This window comes from Malus sylvestris, chromosome 1, assembly GCF_916048215.2.
Source record: "Malus sylvestris chromosome 1, drMalSylv7.2, whole genome shotgun sequence".
NCBI classification, from domain to species: Eukaryota; Viridiplantae; Streptophyta; class Magnoliopsida; order Rosales; family Rosaceae; genus Malus; species Malus sylvestris.
Window position 1 is genome coordinate 29,654,076 of NC_062260.1, and position 12,959 is coordinate 29,667,034.

General features: G+C 39.4%; 4 protein-coding genes across 5 annotated transcripts; 3 read left to right on the top strand and 1 right to left on the bottom strand.

Moving 5' to 3' along the window:
- Nucleotides 1-480: 480 nt before the first annotated feature.
- LOC126632928 (protein VASCULATURE COMPLEXITY AND CONNECTIVITY-like) lies at nucleotides 481-2,729 on the top strand. 2 transcript variants are annotated; one of them, XM_050303474.1, is made up of 4 exons: nucleotides 514-654; nucleotides 1,349-1,510; nucleotides 1,630-1,832; nucleotides 2,170-2,729. In XM_050303474.1, exons 3-4 carry the CDS (start codon nucleotides 1,720-1,722, stop codon nucleotides 2,510-2,512), a joined length of 456 nt encoding a protein of 151 aa, XP_050159431.1. In that variant the 5' UTR covers nucleotides 514-654; nucleotides 1,349-1,510; nucleotides 1,630-1,719; the 3' UTR covers nucleotides 2,513-2,729. The 2 variants fall into 2 exon arrangements, with proteins under 2 accessions (XP_050159424.1, XP_050159431.1); XM_050303467.1 differs by lacking the exon at nucleotides 1,349-1,510 and having other exon boundaries at nucleotides 481-654.
- Nucleotides 2,730-5,630: 2,901 nt separating this feature from the next.
- Nucleotides 5,631-7,880, top strand: LOC126632946 (protein MODIFYING WALL LIGNIN-1-like). Its single transcript, XM_050303486.1, has 3 exons — nucleotides 5,631-5,726; nucleotides 6,896-7,098; nucleotides 7,432-7,880. Exons 1-3 carry the CDS (start codon nucleotides 5,631-5,633, stop codon nucleotides 7,712-7,714), a joined length of 582 nt encoding a protein of 193 aa, XP_050159443.1. The 3' UTR covers nucleotides 7,715-7,880.
- A 512-nt stretch (nucleotides 7,881-8,392) lies between these two features.
- LOC126632863 (cell division cycle 20.1, cofactor of APC complex-like) lies at nucleotides 8,393-11,313 on the top strand. The gene is made up of 5 exons (XM_050303394.1): nucleotides 8,393-8,858; nucleotides 9,328-9,597; nucleotides 9,714-9,983; nucleotides 10,100-10,681; nucleotides 10,780-11,313. The coding sequence occupies exons 1-5, from the start codon at nucleotides 8,760-8,762 to the stop codon at nucleotides 10,918-10,920; spliced, it is 1,362 nt and encodes a 453-aa protein (XP_050159351.1). The 5' UTR covers nucleotides 8,393-8,759; the 3' UTR covers nucleotides 10,921-11,313.
- Nucleotides 11,314-11,351: 38 nt separating this feature from the next.
- On the bottom strand, nucleotides 11,352-12,779 carry LOC126632957 (gluconokinase-like). Its single transcript, XM_050303495.1, has 4 exons — nucleotides 12,544-12,779; nucleotides 12,401-12,443; nucleotides 11,977-12,056; nucleotides 11,352-11,896 (listed from the first exon to the last, which is right to left on the bottom strand). The coding sequence occupies exons 1-4, from the start codon at nucleotides 12,563-12,565 to the stop codon at nucleotides 11,466-11,468; spliced, it is 576 nt and encodes a 191-aa protein (XP_050159452.1). The 5' UTR covers nucleotides 12,566-12,779; the 3' UTR covers nucleotides 11,352-11,465.
- Nucleotides 12,780-12,959: the final 180 nt, after the last annotated feature.

Consider the following 12,959-nt stretch of genomic DNA (forward strand, 5'->3'; position numbering starts at 1 on the left):
CGAGACCCAAAAAAAAAACGTGTAAAGACAAATACAAAATTATATAAGCTAAACCGGTTCGGTATTAAGTGGAAAAATCGAAAATCGAACATGTCATGACTACAATAATGTTAGTGCTATCCACATATTCATTTTTACTTCTCACACATCTTTCTTAATATTCAGCTGTGAATCACATGAATTGAAGAAAATTAACGACAAAAATTAATAAGAGTATGTGAAAGATAAAAATGAACGTGTGAAAAACAATCCTAAATTTATTCCCGGTTTGGTTTACCAATGTATTTTTTCGCTTTGGGCCTTTTCTTGGGCTGGCATTTCACATTGGGCCTCTTGTATTTAAACGACCTTGTGAATTGTAATAGACTAAAATTACATTTTTAGCCTTTTGTTTACCTCTTTTAGGCGCTTTTTACTTGTCCGGTTCGGTGCTGACCCCCTGAGCTTCCCTATATAGGACATCATAATTCACGCACCGCAAACTTTACGTCATCTCTTCTTCTTAACACTTAAGGCAAGTCACCAAAAGCTACTTTTGGCTGAACCCAGAAGCCACAGATGGAGAGAAAAGTTCTTCTGGTTTGCTCCGCTGTGGGACTCCTGGGGCTGCTATCTGCGGCTACAGGTTTCGCCGCCGAGGGCACGAGAATCAAGGTAAAAGCTAAAAAGCTCATCTGGGTTTTGCTTAGATCTTCTTTTCTTCACATGGGCTCGTCTAAATTTGCTTGCTTTCTGCTTAGTTATACTCCACCCCTCTGTTTGGTTGCTGGGAAAAGTTGGGAAGTTAAGAAAAGTAGAAGAGGGATTTCATATTATTACTAACTATTCTGTTTTGTTCATCCTTGAAGGGTGCAAAGTCCAAAGCTTGATGCTTTAATTTCTTATTTGCTTTGACGAAACGGAGTTTTGTTGTTTCCACAGTTCCACTTTGCGTGTTCGAAGTTCCACTCCGAAATCTGAGGCACCTTTTATATTGTTATTTGGTACCTCAGACGGGCCAGACACGGCCCTTCTATTTGGATTAGCTTAATTGATAAAATGGCTTTTTGTTTAGCTGACTTCTACATTTCTCCCTTTCGGGAAGACTTTCGATTGTTTATAGCTCAACGTCCAAACTTCAATTCTTTATTTGATTTCAATGCTTTAACTTTCGGGCGTCCAAAATGACCGTGCGGAAGCTCACTAGTGTAGTTTGTTAATGAAGATTTGCAGTAAATTAAAACGTGGTTTGGAAGTGTGTTAAATGTTTACCAATGCGGCTAAAAATCTTGAATTCTGTGCTTTCATTTTTTGTCCTTCTTTTGTTGCACATAATGATAATAGCTCGTTTGAACTTTAATGTCAAAAGAGTTGCGTTTGTGCAAGAATCCGAGATGGAGATTAACGGGGAGACTGAAAGATTTACGCCTTCCTATCCATTTGGAAGTTATTGTCGATGGACCTCAATCTGTTTAGAATATGCTCACAAGTCGTCAGCTTTCAGTACGGAGTGATTGTTTAGAATATTTAAGCAAGTGCCTCTTCATGCTAAGTTTTGTTTTGTTTTTTTCCTTTTCTTCTCCGGCTTTTTCCAGTTTTGTTGGCGTTGTTTATGCTGAATGTTGTGTTACTTTTATTTCTAACCCGCAGGGTTCTCAGGTTCAATTTGTCTCGAATACTCAATGCGAATACCCTCGGAGTCCGGCTCTTGGACTTGGTGTAACTGCTGCAGTGGCTCTTATGTTAGCTCACATAATTGTAAATGTTTCAACCGGGTGCATTTGTTGCAAAAGGAGCCCCCATCCTACCAACTCTAACTGGACGGTAGCTCTGTTCTGCTTTGTTTTTTCCTGGTAATTCTCAACTACAACTTCTTGTATCATTCACGAGGAAAATGACTAAGGCGGGTAATCCAAAAGCATGATTGGTTTGGACTATTTGGCTCTCTGATAGGCGTAAATGCTAAGCACGATTCGTTATTTCATCTTTTTGTTATCTTGACAGTTTCTTACTTTTCTTGTTGCTGCTGTTTTCTTTTTTCTGGTTTAAAAGCACATGCACATTATTTTTCCCACAAGAAAAAGGAAACATGTCTGTTTGAACGATTTGAGTTGGCTTTAGCAATTTGTCTATCCGTTTCAACTGGATTAACAATGCATGTGTTTTACTCCAATCTCCACACTGGTGCAGGTTCACATTTGTTATAGCGTTTCTTCTGCTGCTCACTGGTGCCGCACTCAATGACCGACATGGTGTAGAAAGCATGTACTTTGGCAGCTACTACTGTTACGTTGTGAAACCGGGAGTGTTTGCCGGAGGTGCCCTTTTGTCATTTGCATGCGTGGCACTCGGAATTGTCTACTATGTAATCTTAAATTCAGCAAAGAACGGTGATACATCATGGGGCGGTTCTGCGCCAACTCAAGGGACAATAGCTATGGGGCAACAACTCCAGATCCCACCGCAGAGTACTACGACCCAAGAACCAGTATTTGTCCATGAAGATACGTATATGAGACGGCAATTCACATGATACGGGGGATACATCACTAGAGTTTATGGTATGAGCCTATGATCAGTCTCTGAAGATGTAATGGTTGGAATTCTAGGAAATGGGTTGTTTTCTGTATAATCCCTGTATTCGTTTCGTCAGTAGATTTCTTATGGTTGTATTTAATTCTGTGCATGCCGTACTGTCCAAGAAACCCAATGCGTATGAATTGAATACTAGATTGATGGATTATTTAAAATTTACGAATTTTACTTGGACTTTTTATCTAAACAACCTTGTAAATTGTAATCGAGGAAAATTATAGTTACAATCTTTTGTTTTCTTCTGTTTTGCCGCCTTTTTACTTGTCCGGTTCGTTGCTGACGCCCCTGAGCTTCCCTATCTAGGACATCATAATTCACGCACAACATACTTTACTTCTTCCCTTCTGCTTGGCCCTTCAGGCAAATCACCAAAATCTACGCCCAATAGCCAGAAACAGAAGAGTGAATTGGAAGCTGCTTTTGGCGTAACGCAGAAGCCAGAGATGGAGAGAAAAGTGCTTCCGGTTTGCTGGGCTGTGGGACTCCTGGGGATGCAATCTGCAGCTACATGTTACGGCAACGAGCGCATGAGAATCGACGTAAAAGCTAACTATTCGGTTTTGTTCATCCTTGAAGGGTGCAAATTCCAAAGCTTGAAGCTTTAATTTCTTATTTGATTTCAATGCTTTAACTTTCGGGCTTCCAAAATGACCGTGCGGAAACTAGCGTAGTTTGTCAAAGAAGATTTGCGTATTTTTTCAGTAAACTAAAACGCGGTTTGTAAGTGTGTTATATGTTTATAAATGCGATTAAAAATCTTAAATTTGAACTCACAAGAGTCATTTTTAGGTTCTAATAGCTCATTTTGAACTTTAATGTCAAAAGAGTTGCGTTTGTGTAAGAATCTGCGATGGAGGATAACGGAGAGACTGAAAGATTTACGCCTTCTTCTCCATTTGAAAGTTATTGCCGATGGACCTCAATCTGTTTGGAATATCCTCACAAGTCATTAGCTTTCAGAATGGAGTGATTGTTTAGAACTTTTAAGCAAGTGCCTGTTCATGCTTCTCCGGCTTTTTCCAGTTTTGTTGGCATTCATTCAGTTTGAATTGTGGAATCGATGCTGAAATGTTCTGTTACTTTTATTTTCTACCCGCAGCTTTCTCAGGTTAAGTTTGTCACGCCTACTCAACCACTTCGGCTTTTGGACTTGGTGTAACTGCTGCAGCGGCTCTAACTTGACGGTAGCACTGTTACACATCGCATTTGTTATAGCGCTTCTTCTGCTGCTCGCTGCTGCCGCAGTCAATGGCGGAATCAGCTACTACCGCTGTTACCTTGTGAAACCCGGAGTGTTTGCTGGAGGTGCCCTTTTGTCATTTGCAAGTGTGATACTAGGAATTGTCTACTATCTCAACTTATATTCAGCAAACAACTAATCAAGGGGCAATAGCTATGGGGCAACCTCGGATCCCACCGCGGAATACTACTTATTAATGCACAAAATCAGATCCATCTTGGAACAACGTAAATCGGATCACATCAACACTACTAAGTCTTGATTCATAAGCTCGGGTTTTTCCATTGATTTTGGCAGAAATGGACCAAATGAGATATTTTGGTTCATGTACTTTCTTCCTTTACAAAATTAAAAAAAAATGTCAGAGGAGGTTGGTTGAGTATGTAGGGTAAGTTCGAATCTCCCTTTTGGTGAGCGATCTGTAAAAATCAAAAATGGGCCTAAGATATAGTATTATTTTAGTGAATGAGACGTAATTGAATAATTATTTATAATTGTGATATAGGGATTTTTCATAAAACCAAAATAAAAATTGCTAGATGGGGGTTCCAACTGAAACGGTCTCCCGCATCTAACCAAACGCAGGGCCATTTCCGTCACACAAGTTTTCAACGGCTCTCTAGCCGCTTCAAGTTATTCCATAATCCGAGATCTTATTTAGATGTGGTAATTTCTTACATGAGTTGTAAGTTGGTTGTGTTATATTTTTTTAATTTTTTTTGTCAAACAATCATTTTTGTTAGATTAGATGTTAGTGTAGCGTAATTTGGCAAAACTTATGAAAGTTATTTGCGAGGATCTCAACAAGCTGCTACAAAGTTCCCGCACAATTTCGTTCATCACAAAATTGCTTTACAAGATGACAAAAGCTGTGAACAACCAAATCAGCAAATTAAGAAATCTTTATATATAAAGCCAAGAGCTCAATAAATAGTGTTTTTTAGTGTCACAAGCTTCATCAATAAAAATTGGACAAAATGCCCCTCAAACAAAAAATTTCAAAAGCAAGCAACAAAAAAAAAGCATCAAATGTGACAGGGGTATTTTCATCATTTTAACAGTTTTTTTTTAATAATTAATTTTTTTGTACAATTTTTTTATAATAATTAGTATCTCACAATAGGTTAGTAATAATGTGATCCAATCAGTTGTTCATTAAATATTATTTTCTCTATTTTTAAACACGTTTAAAACATCTTAAGAGGCGTGTAATGCTGGTTATAAAAAATGATTTTCGCATGCAGATAATAATGTGATCAAATTAGTCGTCAAATGATTGTTTTTTTTTAATAAGCGATATTATTTACACTAAGGGAGGTGAGCTTAACCTTACAATAGGTTAACAATAATACGATTCAATAAGTTGTTTATTAAATATTTTCTTTATTCTTAATATAAAGTAAATAAAGACCAATTTTATTATGTGAATTACTTTAATTGGTTTTGAGGGGTTTCTTCTACCATAATCTAAGATTATTCATTTACTTCAAATATTTAACTTTCTTTTTTATCAATTTACACATATAAATACATTTAAAATACCCTTCAACCAAACAGAGGCTAATGCTAGCTTAATCGAGGAAAATTATTGTTTTAACATTTATTGTTTTCCTCTGTTTTGCCGCCATTTTACTTGTCCGGTTCGTTGCGGACGTCCCTGAGCTTCCTATACAGGACATCATAATTCACGCAGAACAAACTGTACGTCTTCTCTTCTTCTTAAATCTTCAGGCAAATCACCAAAATCTACGCCCAATAGCCAGAAACAGAAAAGAGTGAGTGGGAAGCTGCTTTTGGCTGAACGCAGAAGCCAGACATGGAGAGAAAAGTGCTTCTGGTTTGCTGCGCTGTGGGACTCCTGGGGCTGCTATCTGCGGCTGCGGGTTTCGGCGCCGAGAGCACAAGAATCAAGGTAAAAGCTAAGCTCATATGGGTTTTGCTTAGATCTTCTTTCTTCACATGGGTTGCACAGTGTCTGTTCGAAGTTCCTGTCCGAAATCTGAGGCACTTGTCATATTGTTATTTGGTACCTCAGACGGGCCAGACCCAGCCCTTCTATTTGGATTAGCTTAATCAATAAAATGGCTCTTGTTTTAGCTGACTTCTCCATCCTTTCGGGAAGACTTGAAACTAATATCATTTTCAGTCTAACTTTTGTAAGATCCCTCGTTGTCCAGGAGTATGAATCTTGTAAGCCTTATATGTATATTCTTATCTCTACCTAGCAACGAGGCATTTTGGGAGCTCACTGGCTTCAGGTTTTATCGGAACTCCGAAGTTAAGCGAGTTCGCGCGAGAGCAATCCCATAATAGGTGACCCACTGGGAAGTTGTTCTATGATGGGTGACCCACTGGAAAGTTCTCATCTGAGTTCCCAGAAACATGAGGGCTTGGTCGGGGCCTAAAGCAGACAATATCGTGCTACGACGGAGTCGAGCTCGAGATGTGGTGGGGCCCGGCCGGAATGTGACAACTTTGATGTCTATAATTCAACTTCCAAATTTCAATTCTTTATTTGATTTCAATTCTTTAACTTTCGGGTTTCCAAAATGACCTTTCGGAAACTCACTAATGTAGTTTGCCGATCGACGAAGATTTGCCTATTTTTTCAATAAACTAAAGCGCGGTTTGTAAGCTTGTTAAATGTTTGCAAATGCAATTAAAAATCTTGAATCTTAACTCAGAACTGTCATTTTTAGGTTCTATCCTTTCATTTTTTTTTTTGTCTTTCTTTTGTTGCACATAATGATAATAGCTCATTTGAAACTTTAACGTCTAAAGAGTTGCGTTTGTATAAGAATCTGAAATGGAAGTTAACGGAGAGACTGAAAGATTTACGCCTTCCTCTCCATTTGAAAGTTATTGTCGATGGACCTTAATCTGTTTAGAATATGCTTACAAGTCGTTAGCTTTCAGTATGGAGTGATTGTTTAGAACTTTTAAGCAAGTGCCTCTTGATGCTAAGTTTAGTTTTTTTTTTCTTTTCTTTCTTCTCCGCGCTTTTTCCTGTTTTGTTGGCATCCAGTTTGAATTGTGGAATCGATGCTGAAATGTTGTGTGACTTTTATTTTCTACCCGCAGCGTTCTCAGGTTAAGTTTGTCTCGACTACTCAATGTGAATACCCTGACACTCCGGCTTTTGGACTTGGTGTAACTGCTGCGGTGGCTCTTATGTTAGCTCAAATAATTATAAATGTTTCAACCGGGGGCAATTGTTGCAAAAGGAGGCCCCAGCCTTCCAACTCTAACTCGACGGTAGCACGGTTATACATTGTTTTTTCCAGGTAATTCTCAACTACAACTTGTTGTATCATTCATGAAGAAAATAACTAAGGCAGCTAATACAAAAGCATGACTGGTTTGGATGGTTTGGCCCTCCGACAGGCGGAAATGTTAAACAAGATTGTTGAGTTCATCGTTTTGTTATCTTGCCAGTTTTTTACTATTCTTGTTGCTGCTGTTGTTTCTCTGGTTAGAAGATGTGCATTTTTTTTTATCCTTTTGCAAGAAAAAGGAAACTTGTCTGTCTGTACAGTTCGAGCTGGGTTTTGCAACTTGTCTATCTGTTTCGGCTGGATTAACAATGCCTGTGTTTTACTCTGATCTCCACTGGGCAGGTTCGTATTCGTTATAGCGTTTTTTCTGCTGCTTGCTGGTGCCGCACTCAATCACCGGCATGGTGTAGGAAGCATGTACGCTGGCAACTACGACTGTTACGTTGTGAAACCCGGAGTGTTTGCTGGAGGTGCCCTCTTGTCATTTGCAAGTGCGGTACTCGGAATTGTCTACTATGTCAACTTAAACTCAGCAAAGAACAGTGATATGTCATGCGGCGGTTCTATCCCTAAAGGGGCAATAGCTATGGGGCAACCTCGGATCCCGCCAACCCAATGTGGATGAATACTAGCTGGATGGATTATATAAGATTTTCGAATTTTACATGGATGGACTATGTCTTGATTCATAAGCTCTCATTTTTTCATTGATTTTGGCAGAAATGGAGCAAATGAGATATTTTGATTCATGTACTCTCTTTCTTTGCAAAATAATAAATAAATGTTAACGATGGTTGGTTGAGTTGGTAAGAATCGTTCTCTTCGCTAGAATAAGACCTAGGTTATAGTCTTGCTGCCAGCAATCTCTCGTGTTGGCCATCTGTAAAAATAAAGAAAAGGGGCTAAGATGATTCAAAACTTGTGAACTGATAGGAAAATTATAAAATTGAAAAGAAATGCAAAGCTATAAATTTAAAGAATCCGTTATTGACATCTCAAAAAATTTATCGTATATCTGTATAAAATTACTACATACAAACTTGGAAGTGTAAAATTTATTCACCCAAAAATTAATGCTTGATCTAGCATTATTTCAATGAATGAGACATACTTGAATAATTGTTGATATCCATAATAATCGTGATATAGGGATTTTTCATTAAAAATAAAAATAAAATTACTAGATTAGGCGTTCCAACTCAAACGGCGCAGTGTATCTCTAAGCAAACGCAGGGGCATTTCCGTCACACAAGTTTTCAACGGCTCTCTGGGATACATAGCCGTTGCAAGTTTTCCGTAGCCCGAGATACTCTTCTGAATACAGAACCTCATTTTCCTAAACCCTAAAGCCATCCCCTTCATCTCATCGCTATATGAACCCACTGATTCAACCCATCATTATTCAGTTACGCTCTCTCTCCCTCTCTCTCTCTCTCTCTCTCTCTCTCTCTCTCTCTCTCTCTCTCTCTGAAATTGCAGTTCTTTGCAACGCTAAGAGATCTATCACATCACGCGCCGTCCAATTTTTCGATTTGGGATTTCTTGAACCTAACCCTCTTTTGCAGGATTGATTTTGCAAACTAACTAATCTTTTTGCAGGATTTTTAAATTTTGCTCTTTCAATTTTTCGCATATATACATATATTTTTTTTGTGTGGGTATTTTACGTAATGGATGCAGGATCAATGAGTTCTCCATCTAACCTGAAGTCGCAGTCTAGGTGCCCTCTTCAAGAACAGTTTCTTCAGAGAAAGAATTCTCGGGAAAATGTGAGTTGTTAATTTTATACCGATAGATCGTTATTAGGGTTTAATCGATTTGATTTCGGAAATTAGGTTTTGTGTTCTTTATTAGGGCTCAATCAATTTGATTTTGGAAATTAGGGTTCTGTTGTACTTTGATTTGGATTGTTTTTATTGGTTGGAATTTCATTTCTGAATCTCATTACCCTGTTAATTAGGGAACTTTAACGAAAAGCTCCCAGTACTGTTCACTTTATAAAAAAACCACATTTTTACACTAAAAAGTCAATCATGATACTATTCACTTTACCCTTTATTTTGTTCTTATCGTTAAAACTCAAAGTTTTCATACCCTTTTCATTAATTTTTCTTATTATGTTATTTTGTATGTTAGGGGTTTGGGGTTTTACCCATTTTTCTGATGTCGAATTGATTTCTGGAATTAAGGGTTCTATAATTGACCGACGTTCTGATGTGCATCGTTTGTAATTCCCAGTTGGACAGGTTCATACCAAACAGGTCAGCAATGGATTTTGATTTCGCAAACATGATGTTAACTGAAGGTAGGAAAGGTAAGGAAAACCCAGCTGTCTCTTCCCCATCCAGAGAGGCCTATCGGAAGCAGTTGGCAGAGGCAATGAACATGAACCGGAGTAGAATTCTTGCATTCAAGAACAAGCCACCTGCCCCTGTTGAGATGTTCCCACGCGAGTTCTCTTCTCTGCAACAGGATAAACCCACAAAGCCCCGAAGGCACATTCCTCAAGTGCGTACATTTTTTATATTCTGATCGCATGAATATATTTGCTTAAACTTGATTGGTTATCCTGAAAAATTGTTGTGGTGTTTAACTGACTACTAATGATTTTATGCAATATGCAGACTTCAGAGAAGACATTGGATGCTCCAGACCTTGTGGATGATTACTACCTCAATTTGTTGGATTGGGGAAGCTGCAATGTCCTCGCAATAGCTCTTGCAAGCACAGTTTATTTGTGGGATGCTTCCGATGGTTCTACTTCGGAACTGGTCACATTTGAGGATGGAGTAGGATCTGTTACCAGCGTCAGTTGGGCTCCTGATGGGCGCCACATTGCCATTGGACTGGACAATTCTGAAGTACAGTTATGGGATTCGGTTGCTAAAAAGCAGGTTGGTTTGTTTGGTTGTCATTTATCCTTGGACCGGTCATAATATTCCTCTTCTGTTTTATATTACATTGTGGCCATTTTTGCTAACAGTTCTTGTCATGTTGTTTCTTTCTGTAGCTGAGAACTTTGAGAGGTTGCCACAGATCACGAGTAGGCTCTTTGGCGTGGAACAACCACATTCTTACAACTGGAGGGATGGACGGTTGCATTGTTAACAATGATGTAAGAATTAGATCACACATTGTTGAGACATACAGAGGACATGAGCAAGAGGTTTGTGGACTGAAGTGGTCAGCCTCGGGCCAGCAATTGGCTAGCGGAGGGAACGACAACCTCCTCCATATATGGGACAGATCAGTGGCATCTTCAAATTCACCAACTCAGTGGCTTCACAGGCTTGAAGATCACACAGCTGCAGTGAAAGCCCTTGCTTGGTGTCCTTTCCAGGGCAATTTATTGGCTTCTGGTGGAGGCGGGGGTGACCAGTGCATAAAGTTTTGGAACACTCATACAGGTGCATGCTTGAACTCGGTCGACACTGGCTCTCAGGTCTGCGCTTTGCTGTGGAACAAGAATGAAAGGGAACTGCTTAGCTCACATGGGTTTACTCAGAATCAGCTCACCCTTTGGAAATACCCTTCGATGGCTAAAATTGCCGAGCTCACAGGCCATACTTCTAGAGTTCTTTATATGGCTCAGGTAATGAATCTGGTTTTTTTGGTATATAAGCTTTTTTTTTCTGGTTTTTTTGACAGAACACTAAATCCTCATCCTTTTATATTGTGAATTAACTGCAGAGCCCCGATGGTTGCACGGTCGCATCAGCAGCTGGTGATGAAACACTCAGATTCTGGAACGTTTTTGGGGTCCCCGAGGTTGCTAAACCTGCTCCCAAAGCTAACCCTGAGCCCTTTGCTCATCTGAACCGTATTCGCTGATCAAGAACGTGATAAAGGGTTTAGGGTTCCGTTCAGTCGCCTTTGCACATTTACATCAGATGGAGCTGTAGTATTCTTTCTCTGAGATGCATCGCTGATCAAGATTCAAGAACATGAGAAGTTAAACATGAAAAGGTGCATCAGATTTAATTCATCAAAAGTTGCAGACTGCATCACAGGGCAATCTCAGTCCACATTCTTTGTACATATCCTTGTAATTATTTAGTAATGGATTTTCAGTCTCGCTTCCCGTGGATGTAGGCACATTGCCGAACCACGCAACTTTTGTGTGTTTCTGCTCTCTCTCTCTCTCTCTCTCTTTACCTTACCTTCAAGTGGGATACTTATAGTTATGCTACATTCCGGCGATTAATACAGGTTTTTTTCACAGCACTTGTGGTTCTGTCATTCGAAAGAGGCGGGAATATGAATGCATCTTAATATCAAACTTGCATAAAAAATGTGGAAAATTACGGTTTCGTCTGGTAGAACGTTATGAACCGGAAGAAATCTACAGTTTCGTGCGAGGCTGCTACTGAACAGGCCTAAGGATTACAATTCTGAACTCTTAAATCGAAAATCAATCTTCGAATGGTCTTTACAATTTCTTGAGGAGTTAGAGTGGCATCAACTTTAAGTATTCCTTCCGAATCATCAATCTGAAGCAACCCTAACTGAGACTGCAAAAGTGCAGGTGACATGAAATGCTTCCCTTCTGTAATTCGTTTTTCTAATCTAGCAGCCAACACCTCTGCCTGAGCATCCAACAAGACGAACTTCACCAGACTGACACAACTTCCCGGTTTATAATTAGGGTCGGCAGATCTTAAAATTTCTCTGTATCGCTTCTGCAGAGCCGAACACCCAAGAATCACAGTTCCTCCACCGAGCAACTTGTCTCTTACACCATTTCGAAGTTTTTCAAGCCAAGGCATCCGGTCTTCTTCGGTGAGAGGGATCCCTTTACGCATCTTTTCTGATTACAGGAAGACAAAAGATTGATTAGAAACTAGAAAAGTTGGCAACATCGAATGTAAATTACACACCAGCATCTACCTTTGTTTGATTGAGGGTGGAAATCATCTGCATCTATAAAGCTAGAATTTGTCTCTCTCGCCAGCATCTCGCCTATTGTGCTGTTGAACCACATAACGGAATGCATAAGAAGCAGAAACTACAACATTCGAAGATCGAACATAAGAAACTGCAACTTTCCTAAGTGATGCTATTTATATCTAAATCCAATCACACCAAGGCATTTGAGAAAGTCATTGGCATCCAGTGTGGTGGTGCTTCTGAAGATTGTTAGTTTTTTTTTCCATGTACAAGCAATATTGGGGAGGGAGCGGGAATCGAACTCAGGACCTCGCTCGGGCGCATGTAAATGCCAGTTTGATATGATGAACTCATCAGTGCTACCGTGTTACATATATATTTACAGAGAAACGAAAAATAACAAAAGCTGAGATCAAGGGCTTACGATTTGCCAGCACCACTGACTCCCATGATCACAACAGCTATCCCTGTACAATTCACAACCAATCAATTTCACGAGACGCAAACAAACACAGATATGAAATTCTCCAACTTCTCTTTTAAATTCAGCCAAAAGCAAAGCAATACCTCCTCCGAGAGCTGCAGCCATGTTCGTCGCGCTCACCGATCAAATGGATCTGCAAAGAATGCTGCTTTTTCTTCTTCCTCTTCAAGCTTCATGAATCATATGCTGGTAGAGGTCGGGTGAATTTACACGTGAAAAATGGTGCTGATGAGATATTTGGAGCGATGATATCATGCCAGCTATGGAAATGTTTGGTAACGAGCATAAAGGTTGACAATTTTGACATCACGAATCATAACCACGCATTTGGTTTGGTTTGGTTGAATTAGATTTTACACTCTCCCTCTATGGTTTATTTTCACATTCGTCCCTCTTATCATAAACCACGCATTTGGTTGAATTGTATTTTACACTCGCCCTCTATGGTTTATTTTCACATTCGTCCCTCTTATATTTCTAATTTACAGGAAGATTTTTT

Coding starts and splice junctions, on each gene's coding strand:
- LOC126632928 (XM_050303467.1), top strand. CDS start 559: ATGGAGAGAAAAGTTCTTCTGGTTTGCTCCGCTGTGGGACTCCTGGGG. Junction 655..1,629: donor CCGAGGGCACGAGAATCAAG/GTAAAAGCTAAA, acceptor TCTAACCCGCAG/GGTTCTCAGGTTCAATTTGT. Junction 1,833..2,169: donor TTCTGCTTTGTTTTTTCCTG/GTAATTCTCAAC, acceptor ACACTGGTGCAG/GTTCACATTTGTTATAGCGT.
- LOC126632946 (XM_050303486.1), top strand. CDS start 5,631: ATGGAGAGAAAAGTGCTTCTGGTTTGCTGCGCTGTGGGACTCCTGGGG. Junction 5,727..6,895: donor CCGAGAGCACAAGAATCAAG/GTAAAAGCTAAG, acceptor TTCTACCCGCAG/CGTTCTCAGGTTAAGTTTGT. Junction 7,099..7,431: donor TTATACATTGTTTTTTCCAG/GTAATTCTCAAC, acceptor TCCACTGGGCAG/GTTCGTATTCGTTATAGCGT.
- LOC126632863 (XM_050303394.1), top strand. CDS start 8,760: ATGGATGCAGGATCAATGAGTTCTCCATCTAACCTGAAGTCGCAGTCT. Junction 9,984..10,099: donor ATTCGGTTGCTAAAAAGCAG/GTTGGTTTGTTT, acceptor TTCTTTCTGTAG/CTGAGAACTTTGAGAGGTTG. Junction 10,682..10,779: donor GAGTTCTTTATATGGCTCAG/GTAATGAATCTG, acceptor AATTAACTGCAG/AGCCCCGATGGTTGCACGGT.
- LOC126632957 (XM_050303495.1), bottom strand. CDS start 12,565: ATGGCTGCAGCTCTCGGAGGAG. Junction 12,444..12,543: donor GGCTGCAGCTCTCGGAGGAG/GTATTGCTTTGC, acceptor TGAATTGTACAG/GGATAGCTGTTGTGATCATG. Junction 12,057..12,400: donor GTCAGTGGTGCTGGCAAATC/GTAAGCCCTTGA, acceptor GTGGTTCAACAG/CACAATAGGCGAGATGCTGG.